Below are 19,893 nucleotides of genomic sequence, written 5' to 3' on the forward strand. Positions count from 1 at the left end.
AGCTCCAAGCACAACACAAACAAGAGCTGCCATGAACTTTTGCATCGCCAGGGAAAAGTGAGGACCACGAGGCTGCGTTAGACTTTTAAGTTGCTGGGAGCTAATCCTGCTTATTTCTCTTTCCTTTTAATTAGTCTTCATTAAGCACTGATACAGCAAAACTGCTCGCCATGTATAACTATTAGTCAAATAGGGTATCAGCTTCAGTTAATTGCCCATATTTGTTCTCTGTCATTCCCCGTGCTAATAACAGCCTGCGTTCATAACCAGTCCCTGACATAACTAGTTGTTGAGTAATGCTGAGCACACCAGTCTGCACCAGGCAGGAGCAGGAGCCCAGGGACTGGATGCGACCACGTTTCCATGGCTCATCAGCACCCCAAATACACTGAGCCTCACAGCCTGTTGTATGAGACTGGCTTCATTGCTGGAAAACCGGAGGCCAGAGCAATACTGTGATGGGCCAAAGTCCCCAAGGAAGTCCAAAAGAAGGATTTCCAGAGGAGAAGGTTTCCTAGGAGCACAGTCCCACGCCCTTCAGAGCCACCCCCAGATCGGGCTTGCTGTCCCCACAATCTCTCCCTTGTTAAGAGCAACATCCCCATAAGCATCTTGTAAAAAGAGGACAAGAACGGAACAGAGCAGTTTGGTTGGACAGTACCTACAACGATCTTCTAGTCCAGCTGGCAGCATGGTTACCCATCTTTTGTGGAGGAAAGAACAGACCTTCACAGATCCTCATGGGTCCCTTCCAACCCGAGGTATTCTATGATCCTATGATCTAATTCGAGCAACACGGAATATTTTGCGTCAACCTTTCGCATCAGTTTGGTGGCACTTGCATGGTTCCTCTGGAGGGGAAACATATTTGGTTTGTTGTACAGGAGAAGCCTTTGTTAGAGCCAAAAAATGGGCTCAGTTGTGGTGCTCTGCATCCCTCTGAAATAAAATGGTCCTTTCAACTCCAGCTCTGCCCTGGGGGAGCGCTCCTCCCAGCCCACCGTGCTTTAAAATAACCTCAGAGGCTGCTAACAAGGCCGGGGGCAGGGGGGGCCGGGGGGGGGGGGGGGGGAGAAGAGAAACAAGCGCTTTCTTCCCAGCAAACCCACCAACCCCAATGACACAGGGAGCAAAAGGCTATACAGACATTACCCAAGGACGGGCAAAAAAAATTGCTCAGTGCCCCGAACAACGGAAGAAAAAGGAAAATAGACTTGTTGGGCAATCAGTGGATGGTTTGATGTGAAGAACCATGCTCCAGAGGAGAAAATACCATTCCTCTTTTGGGGATTAACACCAAGGAGTAAAAAGACATTTCTCAAGAGCTGAGAGGGCCAAAATCCCCGTAATTAGAGCACAGCCGGTCCTCCCGCTGTGCGTGTCATTTTTTCACACTAGAATTTACTTCCTGACAGTCATTTCTTGGGGCTGGCTCCCATTTTTCTGGGTAGGAAATCCATGCCCAGGCTGTAAAATTCTGACACTCTGAGGCATCAAGCTGCAGTAAGTCACTTGGAGTTTTGTGCCCCGGACAGACTCTCGCGCGTTCAGTTTTGCCTGGTCATTTAATCACAGCCCACGTCCTGCTCTTCAACAAAACCCACACTCAGCTCCACCTCTGGGTCCGCAGAACCCCCCTTGCTCTCCTCTCCATGCTGTGGGTGGTAGAGCTTGGAGAAGAGAGGAGCAACAAGCACCTCCAGGGATAGGTCCCCTAGTAAGAAAGCACAGGAGAAAGGGAACAGCGTTTCGTGGCATCGCTCGGGGCTGATTTACAACCTCCCAAGGGTGGCGAACGCTGCATTCCCCAGCTTTAATAGCAGGGGCAGGGTCTGATGTTCCCTCAGCTGGAACACAAATGAAAAAAAGCATCAGGTTTCCTAGGACCACACTCCCATTTCCTTCAGCAGGTGATCCCTTGGCCCCCCTCACCCAGATATATATATATATGTTGTCCCCTTGTCATCCTCAATGGACACAGCAGCCGTGGTAGCGATTGCGTGAAGACACCGCAGGCAGGGTCAGTCCTTGCAGCCTCCAGCAATCACCATCCCATGATGTGGGAACTGCGATCCGTAGCCTTCACCCGGGCTGTCTTTGCAGAATTTCTGGCAACTTTGGTCTTCATCCTCTTTGGTCTGGGCTCTGCTCTGAACTGGCCCTCAGCTTCCTCCCCAAGCATCCTTCAAATCGCACTGGCTTTCGGCTTGGCCATCGGCACACTGGTCCAAGCCCTGGGGCACATCAGTGGAGCCCACATCAACCCGGCAGTGACGGTGGCTTGCCTCATCGGCTCCCAAGTCTCCTTCCTCCGTGCGGTCTTCTACGTGGTGGCGCAGCTCCTGGGGGGCGTTGTGGGGGCTGCCATCTTACACGAGATCACCCCAGCGGACTCCCGGGAAGGCTTGGCCATCAACAAGGTAAGGCTTCAGCCCATGGATGGGCTTGAAGGGGAGCGGGAAAGACTGGGTAGAGCTTCTGGGAAGGCTGAGGGATATGAGGAAAGGTTTTGTGGCCAGCAAAGACCTTCTTTATTTAATGCTGGGTAGGAAGCCATCATCAGCTGCAGCCCAGCACCATAAGCCTGCTGCACCAAGGGTCCTTCCAGGAGCAGGGATGAAGGCAGAACTCCAGGCTGTCTCCTCCACTTTTTAGGACTAAAACCAGAGGTACAATTCAGCTGGCCATGTCGACACCTCCCTTAGAAGACAAAGCCACCGGCATCTCAACTTTATGAAGGGCTGTATTGTGGAGGAGCAGGGTTTGGAGGAGACCTGGTGTTTAGGGAAGGATGTGACCAGAAGTATCACCTCATCATTCCTCTGGCCCCAAGCTCACTCCTTTTTCCAGCCTTGGCATTGCTGCAGGGAGCCTCCTCTCCCCTCTGTGTTAACACCACCGCTATTTACAGGCTGCTGTGCCAGACCCCCAGCAATGGGGATGTTGTGCCAGGGGATGAGGGAGCGGGGGGCATGGTTTGGGTCTAAATCCCAACTTTTCATTAGATAGCACTGCTCATTAAGTTGCTTCCTGTTGTGACGGGATGGCCGCACCAGATCCAGCTGGTTCATCCCAATGCCTACCACACATGGGTGCCCTGGCAGTGCCGTCGCACAGTGCCAGAAGCATCACAAGGATCCAGTCTGGTTTCAGGAAAAAAAACATCCAGGGAGCCTGGTTTCAGAAAAAAAGAAAACCAGGGAGCCTTAAGAAGCCATGAGGGGACTCCCCAGTGATATCCCAACCTCCAGCATCCCCCTCCCCACTGATGCACATAGTACAAAGGGTGGGGAGGGGGATCATGGGGTTCACCACCCCCTCTCCATGTCCTACCACTCCTCTTCAGACAGGTAGTCAGCTGCATCTCCTGGAGATGCCCGTGCCAGGACCAGCATCACCCCAAGCCAAGACGCGAGGGAGGAGGCAGGCGGTGTGCTTTAGGAAGCAGCACACAGAAATCCCCCTCGGTGCGGCAGGGAGGCACTGCCAGGACCCAGCTTCACCGCCAAAGAGATTAGGAGGGTTGAAAAAGGGATTGGGGATTAATCTGAACAAGACTATAATAGCCGAGGTTTCACAAGTTTTAAGAGAGACTTTCAAAATGCCCAGCTCTGTTGCTTAAACCACCAAACAGAGGGAACAGGAATTTTGTTGGTTTGTTGTTGTTGGTTTTTTTTCCCCCATGGGCTGTTCATCTTGTAGCTGCCTGCACACACACACACACACACACACACACACACACACACAAAAAAATAAAAAAGAGAGGGGAATATCAGAGAGGAGCACAAGCAAGATCTGACTCTGGATCCCAGCCAGGAGGGCAAATTGCCACTTTCATGTCATCACCGAGCCAAGTGCTCTTGGGAACCAGCATCTAGGAGGATGCACGGTGTCTGCAGCAGGAGTGACACAGGGAAAGAAAGGGCAGTGATGTGCCAGGACAGGCTGGGGGAAGCGACAGCAAAGGGAGACCACAGGCAGCAGGACTGCTGGCTGCAGATCTGGCTGGCAGGGCTGCCAGATCCACCCAGATCTGGATGAAGAACCACCAAGGTGGAGGAATAAAGTATCAGAAAGCAGAGCTGGATATGGGGAGCAACCAGGCAAAGCTTCAGATCAAATCTGACAAATCCTTTCAGTCACAAGAGTGTGGCAAGGGGAATAGGATTTTTTTTTTTTAATGCCAAGACATTTCTTTTTTACATTTCCAAAATGCAATCTAAACTTTTCCAAAAGGCATCTTGCATTTTACTTAGAAGGAAAAGAAAAAAAAATATATCCTTGGAGTGGAAAGCAGAGTGGGAAAAGATACCCAAAGAAATGCCAATAAAACATTTTCTGCCAGGTCAATCAATTTATTACCCATTGACCCACTTTTCTTTTTACCTGAGAAATTTTTCCTCCTTTTCATATTCGTGCCAAAACCCTCACCTATTCCCTAGTCTGTTTGGTTCCCCCTGATCTGGGATCCCCCTCCACATTTCCAATCCAGTCACCGAATTTTCCTGTCCCTGAGACCCATTTTTCCTCCCCTTCCAGCTGCACAACGAGACTACGACGGGGCAGGCGGTGACCGTCGAGCTCTTCCTCACCTTCCAGCTGGTCCTGTGCATCTTTGCTTCCACCGATGAACGCAGAGAGGACAACCTGGGCTCTCCTGCCCTGTCCATCGGCCTTTCTGTTGCCGTGGGGCATCTCCTTGGGGTGGGTAGAACTGGGCTAAAACTCTGCGCTTTAGGTTGTCCTTGCATTTGCGCCCAAAGCTGCTTGGCTGCATGCCCTGGGGTGGACGGGGGATTTGAAACCCAACTGGTGGCCAGGGCTTCCTAGTGGAGAGAGGAGAAAAATCTCACCAGAGCCATAACAGAGACATAGCCTGAGCTCTGCTTTTACTGGGCTCTTTACTTCTGCTGGGCTCTGCTGCTCCTGGAGCGCTGTGGGGAGCTCCAGGGATCAGTGGGGTCATCAGTCCTGGAGTGAACGTGTTAGCAACTGAGGCACTCTAGACCACAGTAAGGCTGGGAAGTATCTGGGATGCACGCCCAGGGAAATCCCTCCTGGACGACAGACCGAAGCAGCCCCCGACACTCCCAGCCTCTCAGTGCACGCACTAAACCAGCAACGCTGCACCACATCTTCCATCCTCAGTGCTCTGCAAGCCCATGTGTCGTTGAAGATTTGGTGGATGTAAGATGGAAGAAGAACAAGGGACTGTTCTTCTTCCATCCTCAGCAGCAAGGAGCAGCGCAGGACCAGGCACAGCAGGGGCTCATCCTCGCAGTCCTTGTCACACCACAGGGCACATCACCCAGCCTGCAGCTGAGTGGCACCGTGCTCAGCACACACGTGCTTGCACAGAAGATGCACAAATGCAAACAACTCACCCATGCTGGCTCAGGTGGTGGGAGCTGTTTCCATCCCTTTTCCTGGAACAGGCATGCTGGAGGGTGAAACGTCAGCGTGGGGAATGAATCATGCTAATAACACACCAGGATCTTTTTTTTAATTGTGCTAAAAGGACATAATGCTAACCCTAAGCGTGGTGTTTCTCGGCAGATCCGTTACACTGGCTGCTCCATGAATCCAGCCAGATCTTTCGCCCCTGCTGTGATAGTTGGAGACTTCAGCGACCACTGGGTAAGAAGTCAGGTCTGGATGTCATTTTGGTGGGACAAGCCCCCCCGGATTACCTATATTCCTCGAAACCCACAGAGCCAGCCAGATTCCTGGCATTTCCGTGGCAGCTCCCAGCTGGAGGAGAGATGTAGAGATTAGCCAAACAAGGTGGGGCTGCTGGGCGCTTAATTGGTGCCTATCTAAGCAGGGAGCATTGCAACAGGAAAAGGGCGTGCGATTTGTTGACTGTGACTTAGTAAAAGCAGCAAAAGCAATGGCGAGTGGAGATCATCTTGCCGGTGCTGGGGACCTTTCCCAGTTCCAGCTGGATCTAAGCACACATTCTGCATCAGTTGGGAACACTGGCAGGCACTTCCATCTGCAAAGAGCATGCTCGGAGCCAGAGCTGCAGCGGTTCAGGCTGGCGTGCTCAGAGGTGTCCAGCCCAAGCTGGCAGCCTCATCTTCTCTACACTCTTCTCTACGGGTAGGGAGACACTTCTCCAGAGGAAGCCAAATCATTAAGCATGCTCCTGATGGGCCTGTCATTAAGATCATGCAGCCCTCAACAGAGGAGGAAAGCCAGAAGAGGATGGTTAGGTATAATCAGGCACAACACAGCGGATGGGAGCTCAGGTCAACAGTGCTGGCCAAAGCAGAGCTGGCTTCTGCATTTGGCTCCCAACGCACCCAGGGTAGGAAGGAACATCAGTCCCCTTCAAAGCTCTTCAGAGATCCAGATTCTTCTCTGTCCTTCGACCTCAGGTGGGTTTTTGCTCATCTGATTCTTCTCTTTCCCTTTCCTCCAGGTCTTCTGGGTGGGCCCCCTGGTTGGGGCAGCAGCAGCCTCCATCATCTACAACTACATCCTCTTCCCACAAGCCAAAACCTTCTCGGAGAGGCTGGCCATCTTCAAAGGCTTCGAGCCGGAGGAGGACTGGGCAGAGCGTGAGGTCCGGCGGCGGCAGTCAGTGGAGCTTCATTCCCCACAGACCCTGCCGAGGGGGATGTCCGAGAAGGTGTAGCCAGACTTCCCCCCAGGCCAAGAGAGGAGCCGGGGAAAACTCTGGCATCCGTTTCAGAGACGGTGCTTGTCCAGATCAGCATTTCACCGCTCGCTCTTTCCCTTCATTTTTGCTGGCCAACTCAAGTTGACTCATGTCCTGGGGAGATGCACCGTGGTGGTCCAACCCACCTTCTGCTGCCCAGCTCTCCCCGTGGCTGATGGTTTTCTGATGCTGGGGGAAAATACCATTAAATCAAAGCCACCAGCATAGCAACAGGAACAAGGACACTGGGATCCTACCCTGGGCCGGCTCCTTCCACGTCCTCCCTGCAGCAGGTAGCGCTCGGCGGAGCTTGTTGCCCTTCACAAAGAGCTCTGAGGTGCCACAGAGTTGTTATTATAGCCATTTGCTGGGTGTGGAGGTTGCCACCCGATGCCTCATTACTGTTGAACTCTACTCACCTGTCTCCCACTTCTTCTGGCTGCCCAGCTGTTTGTGCACACACACACACACACATGCAGGAGCGCTCGCTCCCTGCCACAAATATCTCACAAACTGCAAGTTTTGCTGCTGCAAGGAATCAATTCGCTGTTTACCACCCACCACGGGACACAGATGCCCTTCGCTCACATGGAGGCTTTCTGAGAAGTGGGACTGGAAGCGTCTCCTTGAGTCCCTGCTGGCCCCACTGGGGAGCTCTTGCAACAGCTCTCTCCTGTGACCATGAGAAACCTCCTGATTTTCAGCCCAAATTCATTCATGGCTTGCTTGTTCTCAGACCAGTGTTGTCCTTTAGCTTCAATGCTTGATCTTTCTCTCTGATTTTTGCTTTCTTTCCTCTGTTCCTGTTCCACTCTAATTCTCAGATGGGTAACACAAAGTGTTTCAGGTGGGATCTTCATCATTTGCTTCCTACAGCCCAGACCTTTTCCATGGCTACACCACGCCAAAGCCTCATAGCCATCCCACCCCTTTCTTCGGCTGTATCAGGACCTGGCTGTGGTCCCCAGCATCGTCAGAGCATTTGATTTAGTCTCTGGGATGCAACTTTGTTCTTTCAACCATTCATTTAATCCTGTTTCTATTACTTAGCCTAAAAGTCCTACATTTCCAGCACGACACCCTAATGCTTTTTTCTGTTGGTGATGTCTTCCCAGCACTGCACCCTCACAAAATGTCATCACCACATTCAGGCTTTTTCTGCTAAGTCTGTTAATATTCAGTGAGATTGGACCCAGTTCCAAATCACAAGGAACATAATTGATCATTTTCCCCTCTCTGACTGTTTTGACAGGAACCACCACTAAATGATGCTCTCCTCTACCTCTTTGTCCACCGTGCTCTACTGGTACCTGTCTCCTTCTACTGAATTCAGTTTCCTCTATTCCTCGCTGGGCTCTTCCCCAAATGTGTACTAATGGCTATTGCTGGAGAGAAAAGGAATAAACAAGATTTTCACCTGACCCAGACAAGGTGTTTTCGTGGTCTTCGTTTCACCATCCCAAGTGAAGCACGAAGCTGCATCGCAGCAGCTCCTGCATCACCTCCTCTAGCTGTTATTTGCTGTCCCTGATGCCAGGCTGCAAAGCAAGGGGAGAAATTCTATCGCAGGTATCACGCTTTATTTGTTGAGCCAAGGATCCATTTTACTCGATTAGTCAATTAATACAAATATCCCCAGAAGGCTGCTATTGGTGTGCAGCAGGTTTAGCACTGCTTTAACCTATTCTCCACAGCAAAAATATTGATTCTGGTCCTCCACGTTGTTCCTTAACGGCAAAGGAGCATTTGAATATTATTTCAGAAACGGCTTTTCAAAAAAATCTGCCTGATCCCAGCAATGGGAATTAAAATCATGTTTCAAATCAGAGTATAAAACTGTATTTAAGTTACCACATGCTCAGTTTTAAAAGCAGTTTGTATTTTTGTTACCTTTCAAACAAATCTATGTATGCCAGGAAAACCCAAAGAAACTTACCTAGAAGTTATCCTGTCAATGATTTGCTTTTTAAAATGACATACAGCTGAATCTTCTTTTCTTTTTGGCAATGCTCAAGTTAATTACATGCCTCTCCTCCTTCAGATCTAAGCATTTAACTTATTATTTACCCTGACAATGTTTAAGACTCATATAAACTGCACAGAGCCCAAAAATGAGTTTTAAAGTCTAATAATTACTGTACTCTTTCAAATAAAGTTCTTTAAATTCACTTCTACCCACTGAATTAGTACATGCAAACCAAACAATGACATATTTATGGACATATAATATATATACAGTCATATAAAGCAACCTCCCAGACCCTAAATCCCACAGCCACCAGTGCCACCCAGCCCAGTCTGGCTTCAAGCGCAGCTGCCTCATGCCAACAACCTGCTGATGGGCAAAAGTGGCGTTAAAAGAACATCTCCCGTCTTCAAAACAGGGACTCACCAAACAAAGAGCATCCCTGCTTCAGCAGCCCTTGGATGCTCTGACGTCTGATCTGGCCAGATTCTGCTCCTGGCACACCAGGGCTGACACAAAGCCATCTCACTACACCACATCTTCAGGCGGCCAAAGCAGCCAAAGCCTTCTCTAGTCACTCACAAATTTGCTTTCTCTGCGGAGCCGTGTTGTTGATTTCAATGACACTGCCAAAACCTGCACCGTCAGGAAACCGAGCCAGTCATTCCAGGTTTACACCGGTACGACTCGAATTAGAGGGCAGGATCGGCAGCCCAGGGATCAGAGCTGTGACAGACCAACCTAGAACCTCGCTAAGCTGATAACACTTTGCATGTTAGACCGCAGGAGGAATGCTTTGAAACCACCCAGCCATGCCTACCCGTGAGCTCCTGACTCTCCACAATAAAGATCTGCAATATCTATTGCACCATACGTTAACAACTTCATCAGGGACCTTTAATGAACAGTACAATCACGAAATCCAAGTAAAACCCACTGTACGACACGTCTCAGACCACATTGCTGCTTATGTCCTGCCATCACTCAAGACCACAAGGCTCTGCCTCACCTCCCACTGTCCCACCTCTGGGTTACGGAGGGCTTCAGCATGATCAGGTTTGGGGTCGTTCTGCAAAGCACTACAGGATCCTTGGGAAAATTCAAGAGCGTTTTGGACATGCCCAGACCCCTTTCCTTAACTTTGCTGTTTGGCTGCCCTACTCAACCCGTCCCATTGCTTTAAGATACCAGTTAAATGCCAAAATACTGAACTACTGTATGTTTTCAGCACAAATAAGGGATTTCACAGAAACATCATCTGGACCACTGTGTTGTCACCCAGGGCACAGTCATGCAGCTCTTGGAGGTGACTCCCCCGCCACCTCTGCTACGCTCTTCATCCCACCGGGTCTGCAGGCATCCAGAGCTACACAGCCCAAACACCGGCTACATCCCAAGACCTGAAGAGGCTGCCAGGACCAGCATCCTTGGAGCTTCTCCACAGAACGACAGCAAACCAAGGCACCACAGCGTTTCCCAATGCACCAACTCTACCTGGGGGAGAGAGGACAGATGCAAAAGGTGACAGACATGCGAAATGTTGTTTTGAAAAGTAACGTTACATTTTCAAGCAAAGGAAATCTCCCCTTCTGCACGCTCCTGTGCCTTCAACATCAGCCGTTCCCCACTGACCTCATGAGATGCAGACTGATGCCTTTTACAGGCGTCTTAGAATGACAGAATCATAGAATTGTTTAGGTTGGAAAAGACCTTTAAGATCATTGAGTCCAACTGTTAACCTGTTAGCCTTTCAGTACTTACAGGGAGCTTCTGAGAAAGATGGGGACAGACTTTTTAGAAGGGCCCATAGTGGTAGGACAAGGTGGGATGGTTTTAAACTGAAAGAGGGTAGATCTAGAGCAGGGATTAGGAAGAAATTCTTTACTGTGAGGGTGATGAGGAGCTGGCACAGGGTGCCCGGAGCAGCTGTGGATCCCCGGAAGGGTTCAAGGCCAGGTTGGACAAGGCTTGGAGCAACCAGGTCTGGTGGGAGGTGTCCCCATGGCAGGAGGTTGGAACTGTAAAGTCCCTTCCAACCCGACCCATTGGCTTGCAGCAAGTCCTGCTTCACAAGGCTCTGCCAAAGGGTCTGGATGCCAGACCGGAGGCTCTGTTTTGATTTTCAGCCTGATTTTCCAGGAACACAAACAACCTAAATAAAAATCAGCCATTTCTCCTGAGACCACTGAGTGCAAGAATATTGCTCCAGACCTGATGCAACAAGGGATGAGTCTCTTCAAATCCTAATCAGTATATACTACCTAAATTTTTAAGTTGAGAAATTTCTTGATGCATTTTCTCTGGGTCTCAGAGGCAGAATGGGGTGAAAAACTGATTTTCCAGTTCACCAAGGTAACCAGCTGTCCCTGTACTGTCACCAATTTTTCGCTTTGCAAAGTCTTGGGCTCCTGCAGCCAGGCGATTATGCGAGAATTTCGTCTTTTAAGAGTTTCCAGATTCCTCTCTGTTATTTATGGCATTCATAGTTGCTTTGGAGCCTGGTGGTGCTTTCAGTTCTGCTCTGCCTTGATGCAACTCAACCACCTCCACCCCAGAGCTGGCCGTGCTCTCCGCCAGCTCCGTGCCTCCCCGTCCCAGCAGTGTGGTATTGCAGAGGCAAAGTGGGGGGATGGCTTTCCCGGTGGCAGCCCTCCCCCCACACCATTTCAGCATTGATTCCCACATGTGGTCCTTGCAATCTTGAAAGAAGCCTGCATGGGCGAAGACGACATTTCCATGGCAAAGGCATTTCAAGTGGAAAAAACCCACTGCTCCACACACAGCTCTGCCTCCATCCCGAGGACATCCATAAATGGCTGCTGGCCCGTAGGAATTCCAAGTATTTCACCAGGTGAGCAGAAGTGCAGCCTCTCAACGCTGCTGGTGCAGGTGGCTTCACTGGAAAGGACCAGACCTGAAAATCAGGACACCAGGGTTTCAAGCCCGGCTTTCTTACTGCGTGATCTCATGCAGGTCTTTTTTTCTAACCAGCCCTTTGCTTTCCCTGATACACATTATTATCCCCATGTGATCATTTAATGATGATTTCAATGCAAATTAATTAAGGGTGCTGGTGTTTCCACTGCAGACCAACCGTGAAGCATTTGCATCCACTTGCACGCCTTAGAGACCGTCAAGCCATTTCTAAGCAAGGAGCAGAGCGATGCTGTAATTAAGCATTAACTCGATTCAGCATTTAAAAAGCATCATCCCTGTTTGCAGGCTCCCCTGTTACAAGGTCACTGCGACCACCCAGCTCGGCACAGCGGCCACCGAGGGCTGGAGGACACATTCAGGACCGGCTCCTTGAGCCAAAACAGTGGGTTGGCATCAAGGGACACTGAGACATCCCCAAAGCCAAACTCAAGTCTCACCAGGGTTTTTGCCCCAAAGCTGGGTCAGTTTACTAGGGGAAGCAAAAGCCTTGTTGCTCCAGGGCAGGAGAAGGTGGAAACACCACCAGCCTCAGGCCAGCAGAGTAATCCCTGGCCTGCAAAGGGAGCGTGGGCTGACGGTGGGTTAGATAAGAGAAATCCTTGAAAGCCCCATCTGAAACACCTGTACGGAGACATCACGTTGCACCAGAAAGCAGCAAGGCTTTGTGCTGATACCGTCACCTTCCCCACCACCACGGCAGGAAGCAGCCCCAGGGACTGAGGATGAGGAGGGGAAAGTTTGCTGCTGCTTGCTCTACTTTTCATTCCCAGCACATATTATTTTTTTCCCCATCAATGGCTTGCTGCAAACTCCCAAAGCTGAGCCAGCAAGATACACCCTCTCTCTTAAAACCAAACTTTCTCCTCTGGCCATCTAATCCCAACTAATCACAGATTCCAGCAGCAGCAGTTGTCTGATATTACTATTATTATTCCTGCTTGTATTATTGCGCCAGATTTAAGGTCCTTGGTCAAGATACAGAGCCAGGTGAGGGAGGAAACCCAAAAACCAGGCTGGTCTAGGACCCAGCAGCATTTAAATTCTGGATTTAGCTGCCTGCAACACCACCTGCCAGGCTCTGAGGTCCAACACGGGGTTGAACTCATCAGAAATCTGGACTGCCACGGAAATGACAAGTTAATAGCAGCCCCGTGAGGGCTCAGAAAATGAAATCAGCAAACTGGGGACAACAGGGACCGACACACGTATTCAGTTAATAACACACACGCCTCCGCAGGTGAGGCAGAGCCTTGAGAGGGCCCCAGGCGAGGATGAGGCACCAGCTGCCTTCCTCCCACCTGGGCATCCTGCACCCCAACCCAGCAGTGGGCTTGGGTCTCCAGTGCCCACCTTGCCCAGCGACGGAGTGGTAAACGTGGGCGATTTTTGGTCGTGTTGTTTGCCTGCAGATGCCAGCGAGGAGGAGGAGGGAGACAGCCAAACCCGTCCTCCTTGCAAAAAGCCTCCTCGTCGTCTTTCCTCCAAAAGCCTGGGGTGAAACAAGGCATGCGTGACCCCACCACGTAGGTGTCCGTCTGTCAGCAGCGACCTGCATAATGCCTCCTCAAGGTCTTGCCCAATTCAATTAAATTTGACACATCAAAGGTACTTTCAGTTCACACAAGCTCCTCGGAGGGCAGGCAGCCGGGGAGAGGAGAAGGAGCCTTCCCAATGCCTGCTCAACACAGTTAGACATCAGAGAAGCCAAGCAGGAATGTCCCAGTGGGGCAAGTCTAGCAAACAGCCTAGCAAACATCTTGCTTCTCTCCAGAAGTTCTCCCCATCATTTCCAGCTTTATTTGATTGTAGCTCCTAGTCAGCCAGAGGATTTTTCTGGGAGGTTATTATCCACAGCTGGGATCCTGGAGAGTGTCTCTCGGCTCAACGCTGCTTTTTAGCTGAGGTGAGGCACGTGGCGGAGGAGCTGCCAGCAAAACACAGCCACCTCCAAGGGAGATGGGTGGTGGGCGCGTTCCAAAAGGGTTTGGAGGATGGGAACAAGGCACGTTTTAACCAGCTGGAGCCACAGACAGGGCTGAAGGGAAGCGGCAAGCAATTACTCCAGCTGGAACCTGGCCAGAGGTGTCTTGAAATACCAGGTTGCAAAACTTTCACCAAAACGCGCCAACGGACCAGGTGTTTCTAGGATAACAGATCTGGTCTTTTAACTCTGCAATCTGCCCCAGGATCAGCAGAACCAGGAGAAAACCATTATCAGGAATTAATGCTGTAACGGATCCTTGGTCCCTCAAGACTCACCAGGTCTGTTTGCTGAGCTCAGGACTTTGGGTACAGCTGGAGGAGAAAGGCTTATTTATTTTCAGCTCTGGAAGAAGTCGTCCACTCTTTTGGCTCTGAAGAAGAATCCCTCCTAGCTTTTGGCCGCACAGGACACGTGCAGGTCTGACTGCACCCAGCAGAAGGCAGCAGTGAATGCAACTTTTTAAGCACTTTTTAAATTTAAAGAGGGATTAAAACGGTTTTACCGATCTCCTGCATGTACAGCGCTGCTCACCAGGTGCTGGAGTACAACTGCTTCTGCGGAGGCGCGTGGCAGCCATGGAGAACCTCAGCCTGGGCTCTCTGCTTTCAGCATGGAGGGATGGCATCGCTTGAGAAAGGCGAGATGCAATCAGCCAAGCAAGGAGAGCAGATCTGGCACCCAAACCCATTTAAAAAAAAAAAAAAAATAATCAATCAATTAATCCTGGCACAAGGCTACAAGGGCTACAAGGGAACCAAGAACTCATTGTTAAGTGTCACCAGAGCCTTTTTCCACCCCAAAACATCAGTCCTCAACAGCTCTGTGTTGCACGGTGCTGAGAGCCTCCCCGCTCCGCTCCCTGCCTGCCAAGGGTTTACAGCTGGACAGGTTTAGGACAAAGGGCAGCACCACAGGCACATGAAAGGAGACGTGTAAACATGGCCTGTGCCCATGCAAAGCCCGCAGCTTTACGCTGGCGTTCCCAAGAACAAAATCATTGGCCTTGTTGTGCAATAGCTTAAAAGGCAAAAAGAAAGAAAAGAAAAGGCCCCAAGATGACAGGAGTAGGATACACCCTCGCTGGCTACAGGCAGCGAGCACCCTGCACCCCCTGACTGCCAAAACCCAAAAAAAAAAAAAAACCAACACGCTGTAAGGAGCAGCAAAGCAGTCCACAGCCAGGCTCTGCAGTGGTCAGCCTTCTTTACCCCAGCCACCCCATCCCACGCAGCCCGCATCCAGGCAGAGCATCCCCCAGGCGCTGCCCTGCTCCCAGGACCATTGCAAGCCACCCGCTCCCTGGAGTTGAGCCGTCTGGGAGCAGCTCCAGGTGCTTAACTTCGCTTTACATTTCAACATCCCGTGTAAACTGAACGCACGGGGAGCCCTGCCCCAGGAAAACTCCACCAGCCCGACACCGGCAACAAAGCTTCTAACAAAAATACAGCCCTCTCCAGTCTGCAAGCAGGCAGAGGAAGGGAATATGAACTGCACCTCTACTAACGAAACACCCAGAACCTGTCGAGAGGTAGTAAAAGGGAAAAGCAGAGGAGGGAGCACAGCATCGTTATGCAACCGCGTTATCTAACAACCACAGACACTCTATAGGGGCTCTTTGTTTGCAGAGAGAAAGAGAAAGAAATGCCACCAATATCTGAGTCACTGGTTCACCAAGAGGCTCCGAAGTTATTTTCAGATGGAAACTTTTCCAGTTTCACATGATAATTTGGGAGGACTGGCTAATTCCATGGCTCCACCCACCGCCTTGTAAGACAGCTCCCTGCTGCTCTTGCATATATAGATAGGTATGGCCCTACAACTGGGTGCAGGCAGAAGAGCCTGGAGACAGACGAAACCTAAACTTTCTTCCTTCCTAGCTGCTCTCCACCAGCTCCCACCATGAAGAAGGAAATATTAACCCTGGCCTTTGCTCGCTCTGTCTTCGTCGAGTTTATCTCCACGCTCATCTTTGTCTTCATCGGCCTCGGCTCAGCCCTGAAGTGGCCGTCTGCCCTCCCCAGCATCCTTCAGATCTCCCTGGCGTTTGGCCTGGCCATCGGCACGTTGGTGCAGGCGTTTGGCCACATCAGCGGCGCCCACATCAACCCGGCGGTGACCATCGCCTTCTTTGTCGGGAACCAGATCTCCTTCCTCCGGACGCTCTTCTACGTGATCGCCCAATTGGTTGGGGCCATTGCTGGGGCTGGCATCCTCTACGGCGTGACACCAGCCAACACCCGTGGCAACCTGGCCATCAATGCAGTAAGTCTCCCTACCCTGAGACGGCTCACCTGGCCACGCGGGCTTTCCTCTCCTTCCCTCTCCTTCTGAGCAAGGACCCGGTGCCAGCATCAACCCCGAGCACCAAATCCATAAAGACGGTTGGTCTCGGCACGTCGTCCTGCATGCACAGAGGGATGGGGATAGGACAGGAGCAAACACCGGCACAGCCAGCAGAGCAGTGACATGACAGCTTTATTGTGTGGGGTAATGAACGGCGTGTTTTTTTCCTCCTTTAATGAGCGCTTCCTCTATCCTAAGGGCCTGAGTGAGTCACCTGCACCATTGAGATGTTCTTGACTGCAGCCTCTCCACCTGGAGATTAGAGCTGGGATAGGAGCTGTGCCAGGATGCAGGGGGGAGGGCAGGGAGCAGAGCCCAGTCAAACCAGTATGGGCAGGGGGAGCAGAAGCCCACTGGAACCGGTGTGCTGGGGGAGCCTGGTGGAGAGAGGTGATGGAGAAGAGCTCACGAAGGAGCAATGATGGGAGGGTGCAAGGAGGCTGCAAGCGGCAGGGGCTGCTCTGGGAGAAGGAGGAGAGACAGTGGGACCCTCTGCAATAAAGCAGGGACAAGGAGCATGTCTCAAACCCTGGGCAGCACTGGGAAACCACCTGAAAAGGGAGCGGTGGAGCTACTGCTCCAACCATGGCTAGGTCTGGACCCCCCCCCGAGCAGCACAGCCATGTTGCAGAGGGTTCCATCACTTGGACGAGGTGCTGCAGCACCTTAGTCCCACACGCTCCATGTCCCAAACCAGTCAGCTTTAGCTCAAAAACAAGCTGTAATGACAACTCAGGTCACTTTGCCCTTCCCATGCCCAGGAGGGTTGAGTCCATCTAACAGTCCCCAGCGGTTAGTGCAGAGGCACTGGGACAACAACCACCCGTCTTGCCCCCGTGGCTGCACCCCCACATTCATCCCAACCCTCACCCCTCATCCTGCACGCTCGGCGGGGGTGCTGGCTGCTCCCAGCCTCCTGGGAGGTGCTCTGCAAAGCAGAGGGGAGAAGAGTCAGGATACGACCACTTGCAAGGATCAAGGGGGAGAGGAATGAAGGGGAAAAGGGACAAATCAGCATGGGATTTGGTAGGAAAGGGCTGAGTGTTGCAGAGACAAGCAAGTGGAGAGAGATGTGGAGACCCCCAGAGGAAGGGAAGGGCTCGGGGAGACAGATTTTGGAGCATTAAACAGAAGGAGAGATATTTTTTTCCCTTTCGGGCAAAGGAGCAGTGAGCCTGAGCAGCGGCCGGCACAGCACCTTGTGCCCCAGGGATGGGCAGGGGACCCAGGGGAGCTCCTCATGGTGGCTTTGCCAACCCAAACCCACCAGAAAAGCACCCAAGAGCCCTGCTGGTGATGCCAAGCCCCAGGGGTGGTTAACTCTTTGTCATTCTCAATGGTCTACAGCTCAACAACAACACAACCCCGGGCCAGGCCCTCGTGGTGGAGATCATCCTCACCTTCCAGCTGGCCGCATGCATCTTCGCATCCACAGACAACCGCAGGAACGGCAACGTGGGCTCCCCGGCGCTGTCCATCGGCTTCTCCGTTGCCTTAGGCCACTTGGTGGGGGTGAGTATCCAGGCAGGAGGACAGGGCAGAGGGTCCTGCTCAGAGGGGGCTCCCCACAACACTCTCACGTGGTTTATCCCAGAGGGAGTTGCACTGGGAGAGCCAACATGGGATATACTGGGGCTCCTTCTCCATGAGGATGGGGGGACCTGCACCCCTCTGCAAGTGAGAGCATCAGGGGCCATTTCAGTCCCTGCTTCTGAAAAAGCTGCTTGTGTCTGCTGAGTGACGCGATGCATCTTAACCCGGTTTCCTTCCCACACCGACAGATCTACTTCACCGGCTGCTCCATGAACCCAGCCCGGTCCTTCGGGCCCGCGGTCATCGTGAGGAGGTTCAGCCCAGCACACTGGGTGAGCATCAGCAGCGCGCTGGGGCGGCCAGCTGGGAGGCTGCCAGGGCCATATGCCGGCAACGAGGGGAGGGGGCAGAGATGACCCCAGGGGTTACAGGGCTGGGTGTTCTAGAGCCCATCTCAGGCCTGAAAGGATGAAAGGGGGTTGGAGAATGAAGGATGTCCCCTATGCATCGAGGGGGACAAGAGGTTACCCCCACGGCACAGAGCCGGCGAGGGGACGAGCGTAAACCTGCAGTGCAACAGTGTGCGCTGAGCAAGGGCATCATCTGAGGTCAATAAAGTCTACAAAGAAGCCCAGTTTAGGCTTTCCACTGGCCCAGCACCACCTGCAGGCTCAGACCCAGTCTTGCAGAGCAGCATTGGTGCCTCCTCCCTAGCACACCGCATCTCTGCGTCACAAAGAGCTCGATGTCTTCAGCAAGCAAAGGCTGAGGTGAATTCAGCCCAAGAAGTCTGCTGGAACGGGTATCTGCATCTCTCCAAGGGCTAGGATGTGGAGCAGTGAGGAATGCTGGTGTGATGGCTGGACCTGGCACACCAGCCTCCGAGACCTGCTCTCACTCTCTCCCTTGTTGCTTTCTAGGTGTTCTGGGTTGGACCCATCCTTGGGGCTTGCCTGGCTGCTCTGCTCTACTTCTACATCCTCGTCCCCTACTGCATGAACATGTCAGATAGGGTTGCCATCATCAAGGGCACCTATGAGTCAGAGGAGGAGTGGGAAGAGCAGAGAGAGGAGAGGAAGAAGTCCATGGAGTTGACCCCACCATAGGAACAGCTGGGGAAAAAAACCCCAAACAACAACCAACCAAGCAGAAGGAGGGGAGGAAGCCCCACACATGGGCTCATGTGTGCACCAAACCCAGCTACGGCAGGCTCTTCAGCAAAAGTCTTGTAACTCAAAGACCTAAGTGCCTAAGAAAGAAAGGACTATTGCAGTGTCTGTATATAATCCCTCTACCTGAGCGCTAGAACCTCTCCTAGCTTAGCTGCAGCCACCTAAGCCCACCAAAGGAGCCTCAGCCCAGGGCAGCCCACCCAGGTGGGACACAGCCACAATTCCCAGAGGCTCAAGACCACGCGTTCTGGCACACACAGGATTTCACCCCTGCCTCTGACGGCCCAGGGGATGGAAATACCGTGTAGGTACCAGCACAGAAGAATGACAGCTTCGGGCAGGTGGGTGTAGCAGCCCCCCCCCCCAGCTTTCTCCCTGCCACAGGGCCCACGCTGCTTATAGATGCTCTTTCATGCATTAGCTGATGCTGGTGAGTCCTACTTATTTGTGGCTGCAGAAGGAAAGTGATTTTTGGATTTTATGTGGAGATCTTTGTAATATAGAATATTATTTATTGTGAATAAAGGAAATTTTAAAGGAGTCACAGGCACAAATATGCTTGGCTATCAAATGTTAAGGGGAGAAATTAATTAAGCTGGATGCCAAGCCATCCCAAAGAGCCAGGGTAAGAGCAAGGACTGGGATCCCGGATCCTGCAGCAGCTGGTACCACGGGCAGGTGGTTTGGGAGGCAACAGTCATTAATCCTGACAAGGGAAAACAGGCACTAGTGTTGGAGAGGGGCGAGCGCAGGAGGTTCCTCCAGCAGGGTGCCAGGTCCGGGCAGATGGGAGCCCATCTCGGAGGCTGGCAGAGGCTGGGAGGAGCCAGCAGCAATCTTCCACGCGCTTTGCCAGTTTGACTCAGGCACAGCTTTCTGCCATACCAGTTCTCCCAGACAGCTCCATGGGTGCCCTCAAAAACTGACCCACAACGCTCCCCAGCCCCCTTGCCAGGTGTCAAACCCACACCTTCGCCCTGACCTTCTGCTGCAGCCCTGCTCTTCCAGTTCTGCCACAACCCTCTGCCAAAGCAACTCGCTCCCAACCTGGGCATGGGGACACCGCATGCTGGCACTGTCCCAGCCGTCCCTCCCTCTGGCTCCCTACATCCACCCCCATGCAAAGCTCCACCATCACAGCCCCTCTTCTCGCTGCAAAGACGAGGTCTCCACTGAGTGCAGACCCCTGAGGAGGTGGGATACCGTGGCCTGGGAGCTCCCTGATCCCAATCAGGTGAGTTACACCGCCTTCGCACAGCGGCGCTGGGGACAATTGGGAGCATCAGCTGTATTT

General features: G+C 52.1%; 2 protein-coding genes across 2 annotated transcripts; both read left to right on the plus strand.

Annotated features, from left to right (window-relative positions):
- The first annotated feature begins 2,052 nt into the window (after window positions 1–2,052).
- AQP2 (aquaporin 2) lies at window positions 2,053–6,916 on the plus strand. The gene is made up of 4 exons (XM_005233093.4): window positions 2,053–2,420; window positions 4,540–4,704; window positions 5,557–5,637; window positions 6,425–6,916. The coding sequence occupies exons 1-4, from the start codon at window positions 2,055–2,057 to the stop codon at window positions 6,638–6,640; spliced, it is 828 nt and encodes a 275-aa protein (XP_005233150.1). The 5' UTR covers window positions 2,053–2,054; the 3' UTR covers window positions 6,641–6,916.
- An 8,460-nt stretch (window positions 6,917–15,376) lies between these two features.
- Window positions 15,377–19,067, plus strand: AQP5 (aquaporin 5). Its single transcript, XM_005233092.3, has 4 exons — window positions 15,377–15,813; window positions 17,242–17,406; window positions 17,676–17,759; window positions 18,348–19,067. The coding sequence occupies exons 1-4, from the start codon at window positions 15,451–15,453 to the stop codon at window positions 18,531–18,533; spliced, it is 798 nt and encodes a 265-aa protein (XP_005233149.2). The 5' UTR covers window positions 15,377–15,450; the 3' UTR covers window positions 18,534–19,067.
- Window positions 19,068–19,893: the final 826 nt, after the last annotated feature.

This window comes from Falco peregrinus, chromosome 19 (genome assembly GCF_023634155.1).
Source record: "Falco peregrinus isolate bFalPer1 chromosome 19, bFalPer1.pri, whole genome shotgun sequence".
NCBI lineage: Eukaryota > Metazoa > Chordata > Aves > Falconiformes > Falconidae > Falco > Falco peregrinus.